Genomic DNA, 16,192 nt, shown 5'->3' on the forward strand with positions numbered 1-16,192 from the left:
TTAGGTTAATCTCAGAAAAAACAATTATAAAAAAGTAAAACGCTGGAAGCTAGAATTTTAAAAAAAATTTTAGTTTTATTACTTTAGAGTTAATTTGCATTATTTTATTAGACTAATTTAGGTTTTTCTTTTGGGGTAAACAGGATTATGTGCATCTGCAATGACATTATGAGCAAATTTTGCTTCTCGGAAATGCTAGATTTTCTTTTTTCTGATGGGAGTTTCGCTCTTGTTGCCCAGGCTGGAGTACAAATGGCATGATCTTGGCTCACTGCAACCTCCGCCTCTTGGATTCAAGCAATTCTCCTGCCTCAGCCTCCCAAGTAGGTGGGACTACAGGCATGCGCCACCATGCCTGGCTAATTTTGTATTTTTAGTAGAGATGGGGTTTCACCATGTTGGTCAGGCTAGTCTGGAACTGCTGACTTCAAGTGATCCACTCGCCTTGGCCTCCCAAAGTGCTGAGATTACAGGTGTGAGTCACCACACCCAGCCAGAAATGCTAGATTTTCAAGTGGATTAAACATTCCTCTTAAATTATCAAGGACCTAATTTCCAAAGCAATTAATTTTCTGCTGTCTTCACTTGCCAAAAAAAAGTGCAAAATAAATTCTCTATGCTTTCTAAACATTACCATATTATTTCAAATTAGTAGAGTCCAAACTAGGATTTATGAGTGAAAAATAATTTTCTTGTTTCACAATATGGTTTCATAATTTCTCCAAAGAGAAACTGTTTCCTAAAGCCTAACATTTTTATTAATAAAGCCTGTAAATCATATACAGTCAGCTTCTGTTAAACCACCTACATTTTCACATACTTCTGTGAGCTGTGTTACCAATAATTACATTCATTTATTCTAGGACTATAGCCCCAGTTAGCATTCAAAAGTTAGTAATTTTCTCTGTTTTTTATTTTTGGAAAAGACAGCTGCCTAGCTGAGTCGCACTGGTCTGTTTAACTGTATCTTTTCAATGTCCACATGGGGACATCAGTATGAACAACAAACAAAAAAAAGTAAAAAGATTAAAAGTTAAAATACTTCAAATTTATATACTGCTTCATACAACTTAAAAACCTTTCATATGCATAATCTAATCTGTTGATTTCATACAATATGCCCAGATTACCTAATCAAAGGTTCTTTTTGGCACTCTTCTTTAAAACCCTACTTTCACAACCCTATGCAAAACCTCATATTCTAAAGCAGCAGCAATAAAACAAAAATGAGGTGGCCGACTAACAATTCCTGTAAGTTTAAACTGAAGATATCTGTATTGTGAACAGCTCTGGAATTGGGACCAGACAGAAATAGAAGTGAGATCTAGCCAACAGCCAGGCTTCAAAGACAATCATGGGCCACTTGACTGTAGCAGTTTTTCTTTTTCCATTTTTCTCTTTTTCCCTAACTTGCCTCTTACCCATTTCTTTTTTCCTTATGTAGAAATCCTTTATACACAAACATTCAACTTGTACATTTACATATTCAGTGTCCCCTGAATTGCTGTAAATGTTTCATACTTTTATTCAATACATTTCATTTAAATGTGTCATAACCTAACCAAGTTTTTAATGTATCAAAATACTTGAACCAATCAAATCCTTTTAACTGAATTGAATTACATGCTCTAAAATATAATTCTACAGCGGTATCATTTACTTAATAAATTTCAAAATGGTATAGAAAATAAAAGGAAATTCTTACCTAAATATTCTGGTGTTCCCATGATTTCCCGAAGTTCACACGCATGCCCTATTTTTCGAGACATTCCAAAATCTACTATTTTAATGTCCCCGAGAGGGTATATGCTGCTCAGTAATATATTCTGTGGCTAAATAAAGTACAACAAAAACATGATAAGTAATGTACAATAAAAGCATACTAGTCTCAAATGGAAGGTATATTAAGTGGAATATACGGCTCAGCTATTATACATTTCATTGAGTCATGCATCAAACATTTACTGACTTACTACTTAGGAGGAGCTATTATTCAATGATGCATAAAGCCAAAAACACATCCAAAAAGGATTCTAGGTTTGAAGAGAAAAGAAGTTAAATGGAAAGATTAAGATATAGAATACTCAGTAATAAAAAGACTACCTCATTCTGTCAATAAGAAATTCCAAGAAGGCTTTGCAGTAGAGATGATGCTTAAGCTGAGACTTAAAGAGTATGCTGGTTAGAAAGGTGCTCTGGGTAGCTGGGTACAGTGCTGTGAATCTGTAGTCTCAGCTACTCTGGAGGCAGGGGTGGGAGGATCATTTGAGCTCAGGAGTTCAAGAGCAGCCTGTGCAACATAGTGAGACCCTCTCTTAAATTAAAAAAAAAAAAAAAAAAAGAGGCTGGGCATGGTGGCTCACGCCTGTAATCCCAGCACTTTGGGAGGCTGAGGTAGGCAGACCACAAGGTCAGGAGATCAAGACCATCATGGCTAACATGGTGAAACCCTGTCTCTATTAAAAATACAAAAAAAAAAAAAAAATTAGCCAGGCGTGGTGGTGGGCACCTGTAGTCCCAGTTACTCGGGAGGCTGAGGCAGAAGAATGGCGTGAACCCAGGAGGCGGAGCTTGCAGTAAGCTGAGATCGCACCACTGCAATTCAGCCTGGGCGACAGAGCGAGACTCTCCCTCAAAAAAAAAAAAAAAAAAAAGAGAAAGAAAAACAGAAAGGTGCTCTGGGGAACAGCACAAAAGAAGGCATGAAGGAATGAGCATGTAAACATTTCCAGAAATGAAAAATGGTTCAGTACAATGGGATGATTCTGGATGAGCCAGGTCTGACTGTTCCCTGGCTTTAGCTTAGACAATAAGAGGGCATAGTACACCTCATCCATTGCCTCCTAGAACCACATGACTTTGCTTTACTACTACTGTAGGCCCACAGCCTATTACAAAGTCCCCATACCTCTGCCAAGGTGCTGCTCCCAAAATCTGTGCAAATAATTCTAACAGTCACTTAACTTTGGGGCAATCTCATGCTTGTTAAAGCACAGAGCCTATTACAGGAGAAAAGGTAAAGGTAATTAGCTCTGTTGTTGTCGACCACAGGTTTATATGCCATCCCGGACTTCAAGGGCTATGTGATGCTATGTAATGTACTTGCGTTGATGTTAGCAGGAAAATGACCCAACAGGAAGCTGGTGGGAGCATGATTATCTTGGCATTTACTATGTTGCTTCTTTTCCAGTATTTTATCAGTTGGGGAAATAGCACGGATACTAGATGGCAAATACTGTCCCCCTGCTCCATAGTGGGGCCCAAAACAGAACTACAGGGTTTTTTCTTTTGAAAAAGTGGTAAGAGGATTTGGAAATTAAGGGAGAGGCCTGGGCTGTAGGTGGAGATTTTTGAATTATTATTATTATTAAAGTGGTAATAGAAGCCAAAGGCTCATGCAAGGAGACCACATAAAAATAGAAGAATCTAATGCTCAAAAAATGAGAGACAGACTGATTCAGATCTTAAGGTCCTTGTGTGGTTATGAAGGAAGGATAAGGAGAAAGGATAACAACATGAGAGATGGAGATGAGAGACTGGAGGTTCGGGGCTTGGGTAAAGAGCCTGAATGATCTGGAAGAAGCCAAAAGACTGAAAACCTCAAGACAAAAATGAATGAAGGGTAATAGGAGCAAATGAATGAGGATTAGCAGGATTTATTTTCAGAGATGGAGATTACACAATTGAGCATTTCAGAGATAGACAGCATTTTAAAATAAGAAGGTCCAGGATGTGGTTGTAAGAGTGGGATAGAATGGAATAATTCCATCTAATGTAGGATTAGAACACAGGAATGATGCATTTTAAGAGCCCAGTAATTTGAGCTGCTCACACATGCAGTCTTCTCCTTTCTGCCAATATAAAATTAAGGCCCTGTAGCACACGTAAGCAAAGAGCATACCAGTGCAGTCTAGACGACCAGGAACCAACCATTGTTTCCTGTTAATACCAGTTTGCAATTGTGCATACTAACAGCAGAAGAACACAGATGTTACATTACTTTAAATCACATCTTACGTTACCTTTAAATCAAGGTGTACAATGTTATTCTGATGTAGATAATAAACTCCTTCAAGTATTTGTTTAATGAGTCTGATAACATCATTTTCAGAAACCATTTCAGCCAACTCAGGTAAACACAGGTTGAAAATTTCTCCACCTGCAGCACTAAAATAAAATTCAAAGAACAGAGACTTGAAAATTCATTCACCTAAACACTTTTAAATATTGTGTACCTGTTAAGTAAAAGACGTACAACTATATAAATGTTAATACATTACACTTAAAGACAGGGCAGGGAAGTGAGAGATCTTTAAGGAAAAAAATAAGTGATGATGGCTGGGCGCAGTGGCTCATGCCTGTAATCCCAGCACTTTGGGAGGCTGAGACAGGCGGATCACTGAAGGTTGGGAGTTCAAGACCAGCTTGGCCAACATGGTGAAACATCTCTACTAAAAACACAAAAATTCGCTGGGCATGGTGGCAGGTGCCTATAATCTCAGCTACTTGGGAAGCTGAGGCAGGAGAATCACTTGAACCTGGGAGGCAAAGGTTGCAGTGAGCCGAGATGGCACCACTGCATTCCAGCCTGAGCTACAGAGCAAGACTCCATCCCAAAAGAAAAAAGAAAAAATAAAAGAAAATAAGTGATGAGACTATTTCAAATTCTGAGTACTAATACTTGAATATTAATAAATAAAACTGAATTGCTTTATGATCTAAAAATGTTGCAGCCTGCCTTCACCGCAATAAAGATAATAAAAACAGCTCTTTGTGCTCTCCTCATATGTATACATCTATATGTATTCATATATATACATATGTTTTCATATATATGAATTCTTATATATGTATTTTGAGCCTCATGACAAACATGTGAGGTACATGGTTATTACACCCATTTTACAGTAGAAACAAGTACAATTAGGTTAAGAAACTTGAATATGAGTAAGAATCTGCATTCTTAGCCAATACCATCCTGTATTGTAGCTTCATGCAGAATACTTGGGGCCAGAACACAAATAAATAAATAAATAAATTCTAAAGAACTGAAATTTAAAGAATGCTGAAAAAGGCATAGTGAAAAATTTCTAGGTTTGGAATGAATTATTGAAACATAAATCCTAACTCTTCTATTTACCTGCAATATAACTTAGGGTCAGTTACTTATAGTCATCCATAAAGCAGAAATATCAATAAAATCAATAGATTTTTTTTGGGGGGGATTAAATCTAAATAAGATAAAATTAGTCAGAACATCATGCAAAAACATTTATACAGTTATTCATCAAATTTGTAAGGTATATTTGGGAATACACAAGTATATTCTATTTGATAAAATAGTAACTCACTCTAGAAAATATTATTACTGTATTTTTACTTCTTTGGCTCACTGCTACTACCACATCAAGAACAGTATCTAGCATGCACTGCAGTAGGTGGTCAGTAATGTTTATTGAATGAATGAATGATGGAATGGCCGGTGATTCTTTAGAGGGGTTGAAACTGGGGATTCAGAAGTCTCAGTGACTGCCAAGAGGAAGAAATATGTCATAAGTGTTAGGAGCCATAAGAAGAAAAAATAACGGTGGGCTCAAATTTGAGTCCCAAGTTGAAAGTCACAGGGACTGACACTTCACACTGCAGATATAATTTGCAATTGAGCAATCTAAACACAGTAAGCCAGTTAGAAGCCACAAACATTTGCTGCTTTACACTTTCTGACTTTGCAGAAAAAAACTCTGTAGGACAGCTTATAAGGAATACACGTGAAAGCTCCAATCACGTATATGTCACTTTAAACCCATTACACTCACCAAAATTTGCTGTAAATTCATGAGACATAATTTTTTTTTTTTTTTTTTTGAGACGGAGTCTCACTCTGTTGCCAGGCTGGAGTGCAGTGGCGCCGTCTTGGCTCACTGCAACCTCTGCCTCCTGGGTTCAAGAGATTCTCCTGCCTCAGCCTCCCGAGTAGCTAGGACTACAGGCGCACGCCACCACGCCCAGCTAATTTTTGTATTTATTATAGACGAGGTTTTACCATGTTGGCCAGGATGGTCTCGATCTCTTGACCTCGTGATCTGCCCATCTTGGCCTCCCAAAGTGTTGGGATTACAGGTGTGAGCCATCGTGCCTGGCTGAGACATTAATTTTAATATCTGCCTCAACATACCATGATAAAGATAATCTGAGTATTGAAAAGTGTAGTTTGCTATTAAATTTATAGTAGTGAACTCCAAAATAAGGTATAGAGAGACAATTTTGGGAATTCACATTTTTTTAATCTAAAAAAAGAAATACACTAATCTTCAAGAATAATTAACATACAGACTGCCTAGCGGCCCTTGGTCTGCATGTCAGTATTCATTTCTCACACCCCTTCTCAAGGTCTCCTGAGGGTAGAGTGGGAATCCAGGCACAGACTGGCAGTGACACCATCACTCCTTCCCTTTCCGGTTACACTGTTTAGTTTCAATGATACAAATCCTCTCAAAATAGAAAGTGGTCTAAATACATTCCTGCAAAGACAGTCAAAATAATATTACAAATAGTATTATATTAGGTAACAGTACTAATGCAATCATAAGCAAATAAGAAACACTTTAGATTCTCTTAGAATTTATTTTTTGTTAGGTACTTTACAGGATATAAATACTAATAATCTAGTCCTATCTTATAAAAATCAGACCAAATAACTTGAAATTATTAGAAAACAGTATAAAATATGAATTTATATATTTACACCCCCTAAATATATAAAAAATAGATGTGTATTCTTCATACGTACAGCAACATAAATTGTTTAGGTAAGAAATTTATTCTTGAATACTTTATGATTATTTACCAACATTTTATATTACAAATTCATTAAAGTTACTTCAATAACCAGAACACTCCGCCAATTCTAAAAGTAAAAACAAAATACAAGAAAGTAAAGTGAAAGTATGGAAAGCAATTCCCAGGGCCTAGCAAGAGACAGGATAGCATGGTGCATATAGGAGTACCTACTGAAATCAAGACTGCCTGGGTTTCACTCTAGCTCTGTCACTAACTAGGCTAGGTGAACTGGGACAAAATGTGTCTCTGTTTCTTCTACTGTAATGTGAATAATAGAATAGCTCCTGCTTCATGGTCTAAGAATTAAATTGGATAATCCACATAAAGAATTGAGCACAAACATCCTAAAAGAATCAAAGCAGATCATTTCAATAAATACTTATCACAGTGTCTGACACATGGTAAATATTCAATAGATAACAGCTATTTTTCTTTTTTCCCGAGACTGAGTCTTGCTCTGTCGCCCAGGCTGGAGTGCAGTAGCGCAATCTCGACTCACCACAACCTCCCGCTCCCGGGTTCAAGCAATTCTCCTGCCTCAGCCTCCCGAGTTGCTAGGACTACAGGCGTGTGGCACCACACTCGGCTAATTTTTTGTATTTTTCAGTAGAGACGGGGTTTCACCATGTTAGCCAGGATGGTCTCCATCTCCTGACCTCGTGATCCACCCACCTCGGCCTCCCAAAGTGCTGTGATTACAGGCGTGAGCCACTGCGCCCAGCCAATATCAGCTATTATAATGAGCCAACAAACATTAATTGCAAATCTAGCCAACATCTCGCCTTTCCAAATTTTGGGACTTTTTGTTGAACTCTGATTTTGAAGGAAATTTTTAAAGTCTTTGCTAAATTAAAATCTATTTTTAGAAACACTATATGGTATACATAAAGATGCACATACTATATTCTTAAGTGAAAAAGGAGAGTTACAATATGCCCAGTAGATCAAAATTTTATCTCTAAAACTACATATGCACAGACCAAAAAATAAGAGTAATTTTTAAATACAGGAACATACCATAAAGTAACCATCATTTACATGTGATTTCTCTTTTCTGTATGTCCTAAATTTAACACAATGAATAGGTATTACTTTTATAATCAGGGAAAATATCCTCAGTTTTTTGCTTGTTTGTTTTAATAGTAAGATCAAATAAAATACTATGATTGTCAGCCAGTCACACTGTCTCTTCCTTTTAGTTTGACAAGCTGACCAGTGCATTTCGTAGGACTGCCATTTCTCACACAACAGAGGAACAAAGGTGGAGCTACAGAAAATACGAAAATTAGGAAGAGTTAAGAGGAGGGAAAGAACAGATAACATAAGAAGCAAATTGCAGAAGTTAGCAGAAATTGGAAAAAAAAACAGGCAATGAGTAGCAAACAAGACTTCTGTTAAGGAAACCACTCTGAGCAGTCACCCAGAGCAGTGACTAAAAAAAAAAAACAAAAGAAAAAAAAGAAAAAGAAAAATATCTACAGTGAGAAAAGCCGCCTATATCATTATCATTGACCTGGGAGCTACAATCAGGTGACTTCTACTCTTTCTCTCTAAAAAGAGTTTGCCCCTTGCAGGGATATCAACAAAAAAATTTAGAAATTCAGCAACTGTGTTCACTTGCTAATGCATATATACATGTGTTATGTGTGACAATATGTGATAACAGTACTTTCGCACAGGTTACACAGTCATGAAAACCTATGTGCTATATATTATCTAGATCTATATCTGTCTTTTATAGGAACAGCAAGTAGAGAAGATCTTTTAGAAATATTCCTATAAAGTTAATATGTGAAAGATTAAAATCAGAATATTTTCCTATCAAAAATGATAGATTTCTGTGAGTTATAGAGACCCAAGATTTTCAGTAAAACAAAGTAATATCTCAATTATCCATAAAATGCAAATCTAGTCGTATAGCTTTGAAAAGCCATGGTAAAGATTTTTAAAATAAGCATTTATTTCTGGTGATCAAAACGAACTTGTTTTAAAATTTGAATATTAAGTCTCTTTAAAATTATATTCCTATGCTAATGGAAGAAACACAGTCCATGGGATTTTAGAATGGAAAGACATTGGAGTATTAACTAGACATATGATGTGAATACCAATCTCCTTTTTTGCAGGATTGTTTTAAAAATCAAATGAGAATACAGATAATGTGCCTATCACACTGCCTGCCAGAGTGTAAATGTTCAACATACGTTATGGCTGAAATTGTTAAGATCATATTAAAATGTTATTTCTCTGGTGACTGAGATCATTCCAGAAGGTAAGGCTTTCTGTTTTGCATGTTTTGGTACAGTCTCCATCCTTTTCTGTTGGGTACTTAGCATTTACTTAGAGATGTTTAGTAGACAAAATTTCTTGACAAAAAGAAAATAGCATTCTCACATAATCTCAGAGTTGTCTCTGATGAATGTAAGTTCCCCTTTTGATCTTCACTATTTCTAGGACAAAGTTTTTGTTGTGTTCTCCAAAAGGTAAGTTTTTTTTTTGTTTTGTTTTTTGTTTTTGTTTTTTTTTTGAGACTTAGTCTTGCTCTGTTGCCCAGACTGGGGTGCAGTGGTGTGATCTCGGCTCACTGCAAGCTCTGCCTCCCAGGTTCACACCACTCTTCTGCCTCAGCCTTCCAAGTAGCTGGGACTACAGGCGCCTGGCTAATTTTTTGTATTTTTAGTAGAGATGAGGTTTCACCATGTTAGCCAGGATGGTCTTGATCTCCTGACGTTGAGATCCGCCCATCTTGGCCTCCCAAAGTGCTGGTATTACAGGTGTGAGCCACCGTGCCCAACCAAAGGTAAGTATTTTTTATGACCAACTTTAATTTGCTCAAAATGCAGCATTAAAAACTTAATATGTCCAATTAGATAATACCTTCCTTCCAGAAGTTTTTAAAAAAGCTTTTTAATATGTATAGCTATATTTTATTTAATTCTACAAATATGCTTTAAAGACATTTGGTATGGAAAAGTCTTTGTCTCATGGATAGTGGTGATGGAATGACTCAATTATCCTCAAATTTTCCTCCCTATGTATAAATAGATCTATTACTACCTTCCAGAAAAGTAAGATTTATATTACTTTCTGAAGAAATAAAAGGCTAAAACAATCATGTAGACTTCATAACTGGCAATGAAATATTTTCCCATGAACTATGTATTAAAATAAAAAAGGAAAGATTTTAATAACTGTTAAAAGTGACAAGCAGGTTCCAAGAATTTGAGATTAATTCACACAAGTAAACTAATCCAAAAAATAGGTTAGGTAGAGGCAAAACAAAACACAAAAGCAAAAAGAGCCTATAGTTTTTCCAGAAGAAAGTTCTAGATTGATTCATATAATTAGCAAATGTAACAAATCAAAAAAGTGCCTTTTTTTTTGAGATGAAGTCTCGCTCTGTTGCCCAGGCTGGAGTGCAGTGGTGCGATCTCAGCTCACTGCAACCTCTGTCTCCCAGGTTCAAGCATTCTCCTGCCTCAGCCTCCTGAGTAGCTGGGACTAGAGGCGTGCACCAACATACCCGGCTAATTTTTTGTATTTTTTAGTAGAGATGGGGTTTCACTCTGTTAGCCAGAATGGTCTCTATCTCCCGACCTTGTGATCCCCCTGCCTCGGCCTCCCAAAGTGCTGGGATTACAGGCGTGAGCCACCACGCCCGGACAAAAAAGTGCCTTTTAAAAGTGACTGTGTGCTGCTCATATGGAAGGAAATTTGACAACATCTAATACAACTACATATGCATTTACTCTTTGACCAACAATCATTCTTCTAGGAATTTACTCTAAAGCTACATCTCCATAATAATTCCCATTCACAGAAGGTCGACTAACTAAAGCAAGATCCAACCATACAACAGAGTACTATGCAGCCATTTAAGAAATCAGCCATAATAATAGTCAAAAAGATGCCTATGAACTAATGTAGAATGATTTCTGGAATATATTCTTTAGGAAACAAACAAAAATACAAGATGCAAAGGAGTATATATACTATACTACCTTTTCTGTAAGTAAGAATAGTAAATATATACAAGTGTGCTTATATTTGCAAGAAGAAACACATAAAGAATGAGCCAGAATGAATAAATGTGGTTACCTACAAAGGTTCGGCTGGAAGAGAGTAGAAAGAATAGGAATGAGAGCAAGATTTTGCAGTACAGGGGATACATGTTTATACTTTTTTTGGTGGTTTAAAAAAACAATTATTTATTTTTTATTTTTTTAATATATGGAGATGAGGGTCTCAGTTTGTTGCCCAGGCTGGTCTCGAACTCCTGGATTCAAGTGATCCTCCGGCCTTGGCCTCCCAAATTGCTAGGATTACAGGCATAAGCTACTATGGCTGGCCACATTTTTTTAAGTTTTGAATCATGCAAACCTTTTTTAGAATTTCAGAATAAGAATTTAAAAAATCACATCCTAACACTGAATATAAACAGAAACAAATGTATCTAACTATATATATAACTCTAACTAGATGCCCTTAATGGGCTATAGTCTAACTGTAAAAACAAAGTCCAAAAAAAAAAAAAAATTGTACTAAGTAGTTTGCTGTTGGTAGTAGTATTAGTATTGTTATGCTGAAACTATTTTGTACGTATTGTTGGATAAAGTGAATGAGCAAGTATTGCTGAGAACCTGGGTTTTCACTGTGAGAGAGGGGAGATGCATATATAGAATGTGAGAAGCGATGAAGAACCTTGTAGTGGTGGACTTGAATTGGAGCTATGAGACTAAATTCATGATTTTGAAAAAATGATTTCCTAACACTATCCTTAGAAAAGGCCTAAAAATAACGATACTCCGTTAAAAGTGAGCACGTCCAACACCCATATTTGGTTTCTAAATGCTATTCCCCACTTAAAAAAACCAGAACTTCTCAGAGAGATGGCTGATTACATGTCTGGGGCAGGCAAGATAACAAGATGACCCTGGAAATCTTGGTGTGCATAAAGCAAGGGAGTCCTCAAACACCAATGAGATTGTATCAAAAGGACACAGAAGTAGCTTGAAAGGGAACCAGCTTTGGACAATTTGAGCATGCAAAAAAGACAGTGGCAGAAACTGATTAGAACTCATTAATTAAAACATAATGGGTTATTTTCTGTTAATGCCATGTGTTAGATTAATTTAAAAAAACATGAAATCCATAGAAATATTAAAAAGTGGGACAGGGAAATCACTAGATGAAAAGTTAAGAAGATAATATTGGCCAGGAGCGGTGGCTCACGCCTGTAATCCCAGCACTTTGGGAGGCCGAGGTGGGCGGATCACGAGGTCAGGAGATCGAGACATATTGGCCAACATGGTGAAACCCCGTCTCTAGTAACATACAAAAAATTAGCTGGGTGTGGTGGCACGTGCCTGTAATCCCAGCTACTTGGGAGGCTGAGGCAGGGCAATCGCTTGAACCGGGATGTGGAGGTTGCAGTGAGCTGAGATTGCGCCACTGCACTCCAGCCTGGTGACAGAGCAAGACTCCAACCAAACAAAAAAAACAAAAAAAAAGATAATATTCACATGGTCTGTAAATATCACCACACAGATTAATTAAAAAGGGAAAATGTTCCTTTACAATGAGGAGAGCTAGAAGACTACACCTTAAGCATGTTCAAATTTAGCAAAACCAGTAATAAAACAACCTGACTTTATTGCCACCTGATGTGATACAATAAATACACATCATCACCCACACCAAACACTTCAGCATAAAAAGGAATATTGTAATACCGACAACTTTCAAATGGTTCAGTAAATGTGGCAAAATGCCAACAACTGGTGAATAAAAGTGAAGAGTATAAAGATGTTAATTGTACTATTTTTTCAACTTTTCTATAGACTTGAAATTTTGTAAAATAAGAGTTGGGGAAGAAAAAGTGTGTAGGATGATTTGAGGACAGAATTGACTGGGTGATAGTTATTAAAGATTCCACCATTTTAATTTTACCATATTAAAATTATGCCACGCTACTAAAACAACTAAACCTGATTAAATTTTTACCTTCAACTGAGACTACTAAATGTGACAATGCCACCCCAAAAGCGGAAGGCATAGTAATTAAGCCAAAGTCCTAGCAATAAATTTAGTGGGTCTTAGTCACTCTGGTAAGAAATTTAATACATTAATCTACTTAAACATTTTCTGAGTGCTTGCTAAATTTCAGTCAGAGGTATAGAGATCAGTAAGTTCTGCCAGTTTACTGGGTAAGGTACCTGAGTCAATTTTCCGGAGTATGAACAAGGTCCATCCATAAAATGTCTCAAATCTTTCCGATGTATTTTGTCGTTGCTGTTTGGATGAACCCCCAAAAGAGGATTTTATGAAAATAGTCAATGTTCTTATGTATATTCATCCTCCAAACCTAATATTCCACTACGTTTTGACAAATGTTAGCTACTTTTTACACACTTCAAACATGCAGATGTTATGCAAGTAGGTAACTTTTTAAAGGTCAGCTGAAGAATCTTTGACAAAAATAGTAACAAAATATATAAAAAATGAAATCATATTGGTAGTATCTTGGCCTTTTCTGCAATTCTAATTTATTTTGAAAGTGCTATATAACATGCCTTAATATGGTTCTGGGAAATGTACATAGTATTCATTCTTAAATGAACTACTTGTCAGTTTAACATTTTGCAAAATCTTCATTTTCATTCACAAGTTGATTCCAGCCAATCTATTTTGTGGAACAAAAACATTAATTTAAAAATAACTAAATACAAAAATAAGGTTAATATACCTTTAAATTTAAAAAGGCAATGATGCAAGTTAGTTACTAAAAAGAATTACTATAGTTAGCAATACATTTTTTACTAAAATAAACACTTATCTCTTCGTAGTTTATCACAAAATGTATTTACTTCATTAAAAACTATTGGCACCTAAGGCATACTGAACATAAATCTAACTGATCTCTTCCAATTGTCACAGATGTTCAAACACATTTTACATACTTAGAATAAACGTGTGGACAATCATGCAACAAAGGCACTCTGTAAGAGTCACAAGTCAATATACTAGGTAACAAACCGTTACCTTAACAATCCTCTACCCCTACCACCTGGTGAACTGTAGAATACTGGGGGTGTTTTCACTTTTTCACAGACTTGTTGCAAGAGATATATTTATTTCTTATTGCTACAACTAACATAGTGCTTTACGCATTACACATACTAAATGTATTTCTTTTTTTTTTTTTTTTTTTTTTTGAGACGGAGTCTCGCTCTGTCGCCCAGGCTGGAGTGCAGTGGCGCAGTCTCGGCTCACTGCAAGCTCCGCCTCCCGGGTTCACGCCATTCTCCTGCCTCAGCCTCTCCGAGTAGCTAGGACTACAGGCGCCCGCCACCACGCCCGGCTGTTTTTGTATTTTTAGTAGAGACGGGGTTTCACTGTGGTCTCGATCTCCTGACCTCGTGATCCGCCCGCCTCGGCCTCCCAAAGTGCTGGGATTACAAGCGTGAGCCACCGCGCCCGGCCTCTAAATGTATTTCTTTAACAAACAATGTTTTAAGCATAGTTTTATGCAGTTTCCCTTTCTATTCTCCTTGTTTTCTTCAAGGTAGTTTTCAAATAGATGAAGAAAATATACAAATTACTCCAATTCTATCTGCCCATCAGACTGTGTTCCAGAAAAATTCAATCAATTAGCCATTAACAAAATAATGTATATTCATTTCTCCACATTCCTCAAATGTTGTGTTTGTCATTTGTTTATTCTGTGCTGTTAGTTTTTGTGTATGTGCCTGAGGCAGTACATTTAGTCTTATGAAAATATCTGAATATAAATTAGGTCCCTTCTACATTTTATTAACAGGACTCTTTACAAGTTCTTGTCACACTTTTATCATTCTTGTTCTTGACATTTTAATCACCATACCAATTAAAATAGGTGCCATTTAGTATATACTTACTATTCCAATATCAAAATGATTTCACTTGTATTTTCATAGACCTCATGAAGATTAATAACACGGGGACAAGACTTTGCCAATTCAAGCACAGCAATCTCGTGTAAAATCTCTGCTCGACAATCCTGTCCTCTTCTTCTCTTTTTTAGAAATTTTGCAGCATATTCTTGGCCAGTAGATTTTGAAATACATTGTCTAACCACAGCAAATTTTCCTCTGGGGGAAGATGAGAACAATCAATTTTAATTTTTCTGCAGAGAACAACGTTAGTATATTACAGATTCTGTTATACCTCCAACTTAAAGTCAATTCTTTGAAATATCTGTGCCATGAAGAATTTATCTTTATTCTCTAAATTGATTCAAATATCATATGTATTTTTATAAAATTTATAGTGCTATCACGTACAAATGTAAATGGCAAACTATAGCATCAGGATAAGACAGAATTATATTTATTTTTCACTATTAAAATGATACATTATCTTGGGAGGCGGAGGCAGGCGGATCACTTGAGGTCAGGAGTTCAAGACCAGCCTGGCAAACATGGCGAAACCCTGTCTCTACTAAAAATACAAAAATTAGCCAGGCGTTGTGGCACATGCCTGTAATCCCAGCTACGCAGAAGGTTGAGGCAGGAAAATCTATTGAACCTGGGAGGCAGAAGTTGCAGTGAGCCAAGATCATGCCACTGTACGCCAGCCTGGGTGACAGAGTGAGACTGTCTCAAAAAAAAAAAAAAAAAAGATACATTATCATTGCAGGGAAATAATCTCATTTGCATACCAACTCCATGCCATGCTCTTGATATAAATTATTGTGTTTAAGTATCACAACAATCCTATATAATAAATGCTCTCCTGTTCTTCACACCTCAGAGAAGATATGTAATTTAGTCAAGGTAAAGATTTAAACTCAGGTCTATTCCCAAAAACTGTACCCTTCATAGGGTATCATGTTAATTCTCTAATTAGAATAGCTTACCTTCAAATATAAAATATTAAAGTGAATGCAAAAATGGGTATTTGACTTATTTAATTAGTAATTTTTCCTTTCAACACAATCAATTTTTACCACCTTTGAAACTTTCTATCACAATTGTCAATTGTTTTAGCAATATGTCTCTTAGTAATGCTCAGTAGTCTTCGAAGCCTGTAACAGATAACTAAGGTATATGTGTCCCACAGAAAATATTCAAAGATACTTCATGATAAACTAAGAAAATAATGGTTATCAACAGCTATGTACAGACACATCCATTAAGGTCATGTTTATCATTTTAGAAATAAGTATGCTTTTAGCTGTCTCCAATGGCAGTGCTTAGTACCTCTGCCAAAATTTAAAGACACCGAAAATTCATTTCTATTGGCATATGTGTGTACTGTAAGTCTACAGCTGCCCAAAATTTATTTTCACAAAGGCCTAAAGCTATTCTGAGTC

General features: G+C 36.4%; 1 protein-coding gene across 1 annotated transcript in view; it reads right to left on the reverse strand.

The window, feature by feature from the left end:
* STK17B (serine/threonine kinase 17b) overlaps nt 1-16,192 on the reverse strand; it is a 38,874-nt gene that overhangs the window by 8,298 nt on the left and 14,384 nt on the right. The window contains exons 3-5 of the mRNA XM_003253876.4: nt 14,757-14,969; nt 4,023-4,167; nt 1,706-1,832 (exon numbers count right to left, since the gene is read on the reverse strand). Coding sequence (XP_003253924.2) covers nt 1,706-1,832; nt 4,023-4,167; nt 14,757-14,969 — 485 coding nt within the window. The remainder of the gene's footprint in view (nt 1-1,705; nt 1,833-4,022; nt 4,168-14,756; nt 14,970-16,192) is intronic.

Source organism: Nomascus leucogenys, chromosome 22a, assembly GCF_006542625.1.
Source record: "Nomascus leucogenys isolate Asia chromosome 22a, Asia_NLE_v1, whole genome shotgun sequence".
Taxonomy (NCBI): domain Eukaryota; kingdom Metazoa; phylum Chordata; class Mammalia; order Primates; family Hylobatidae; genus Nomascus; species Nomascus leucogenys.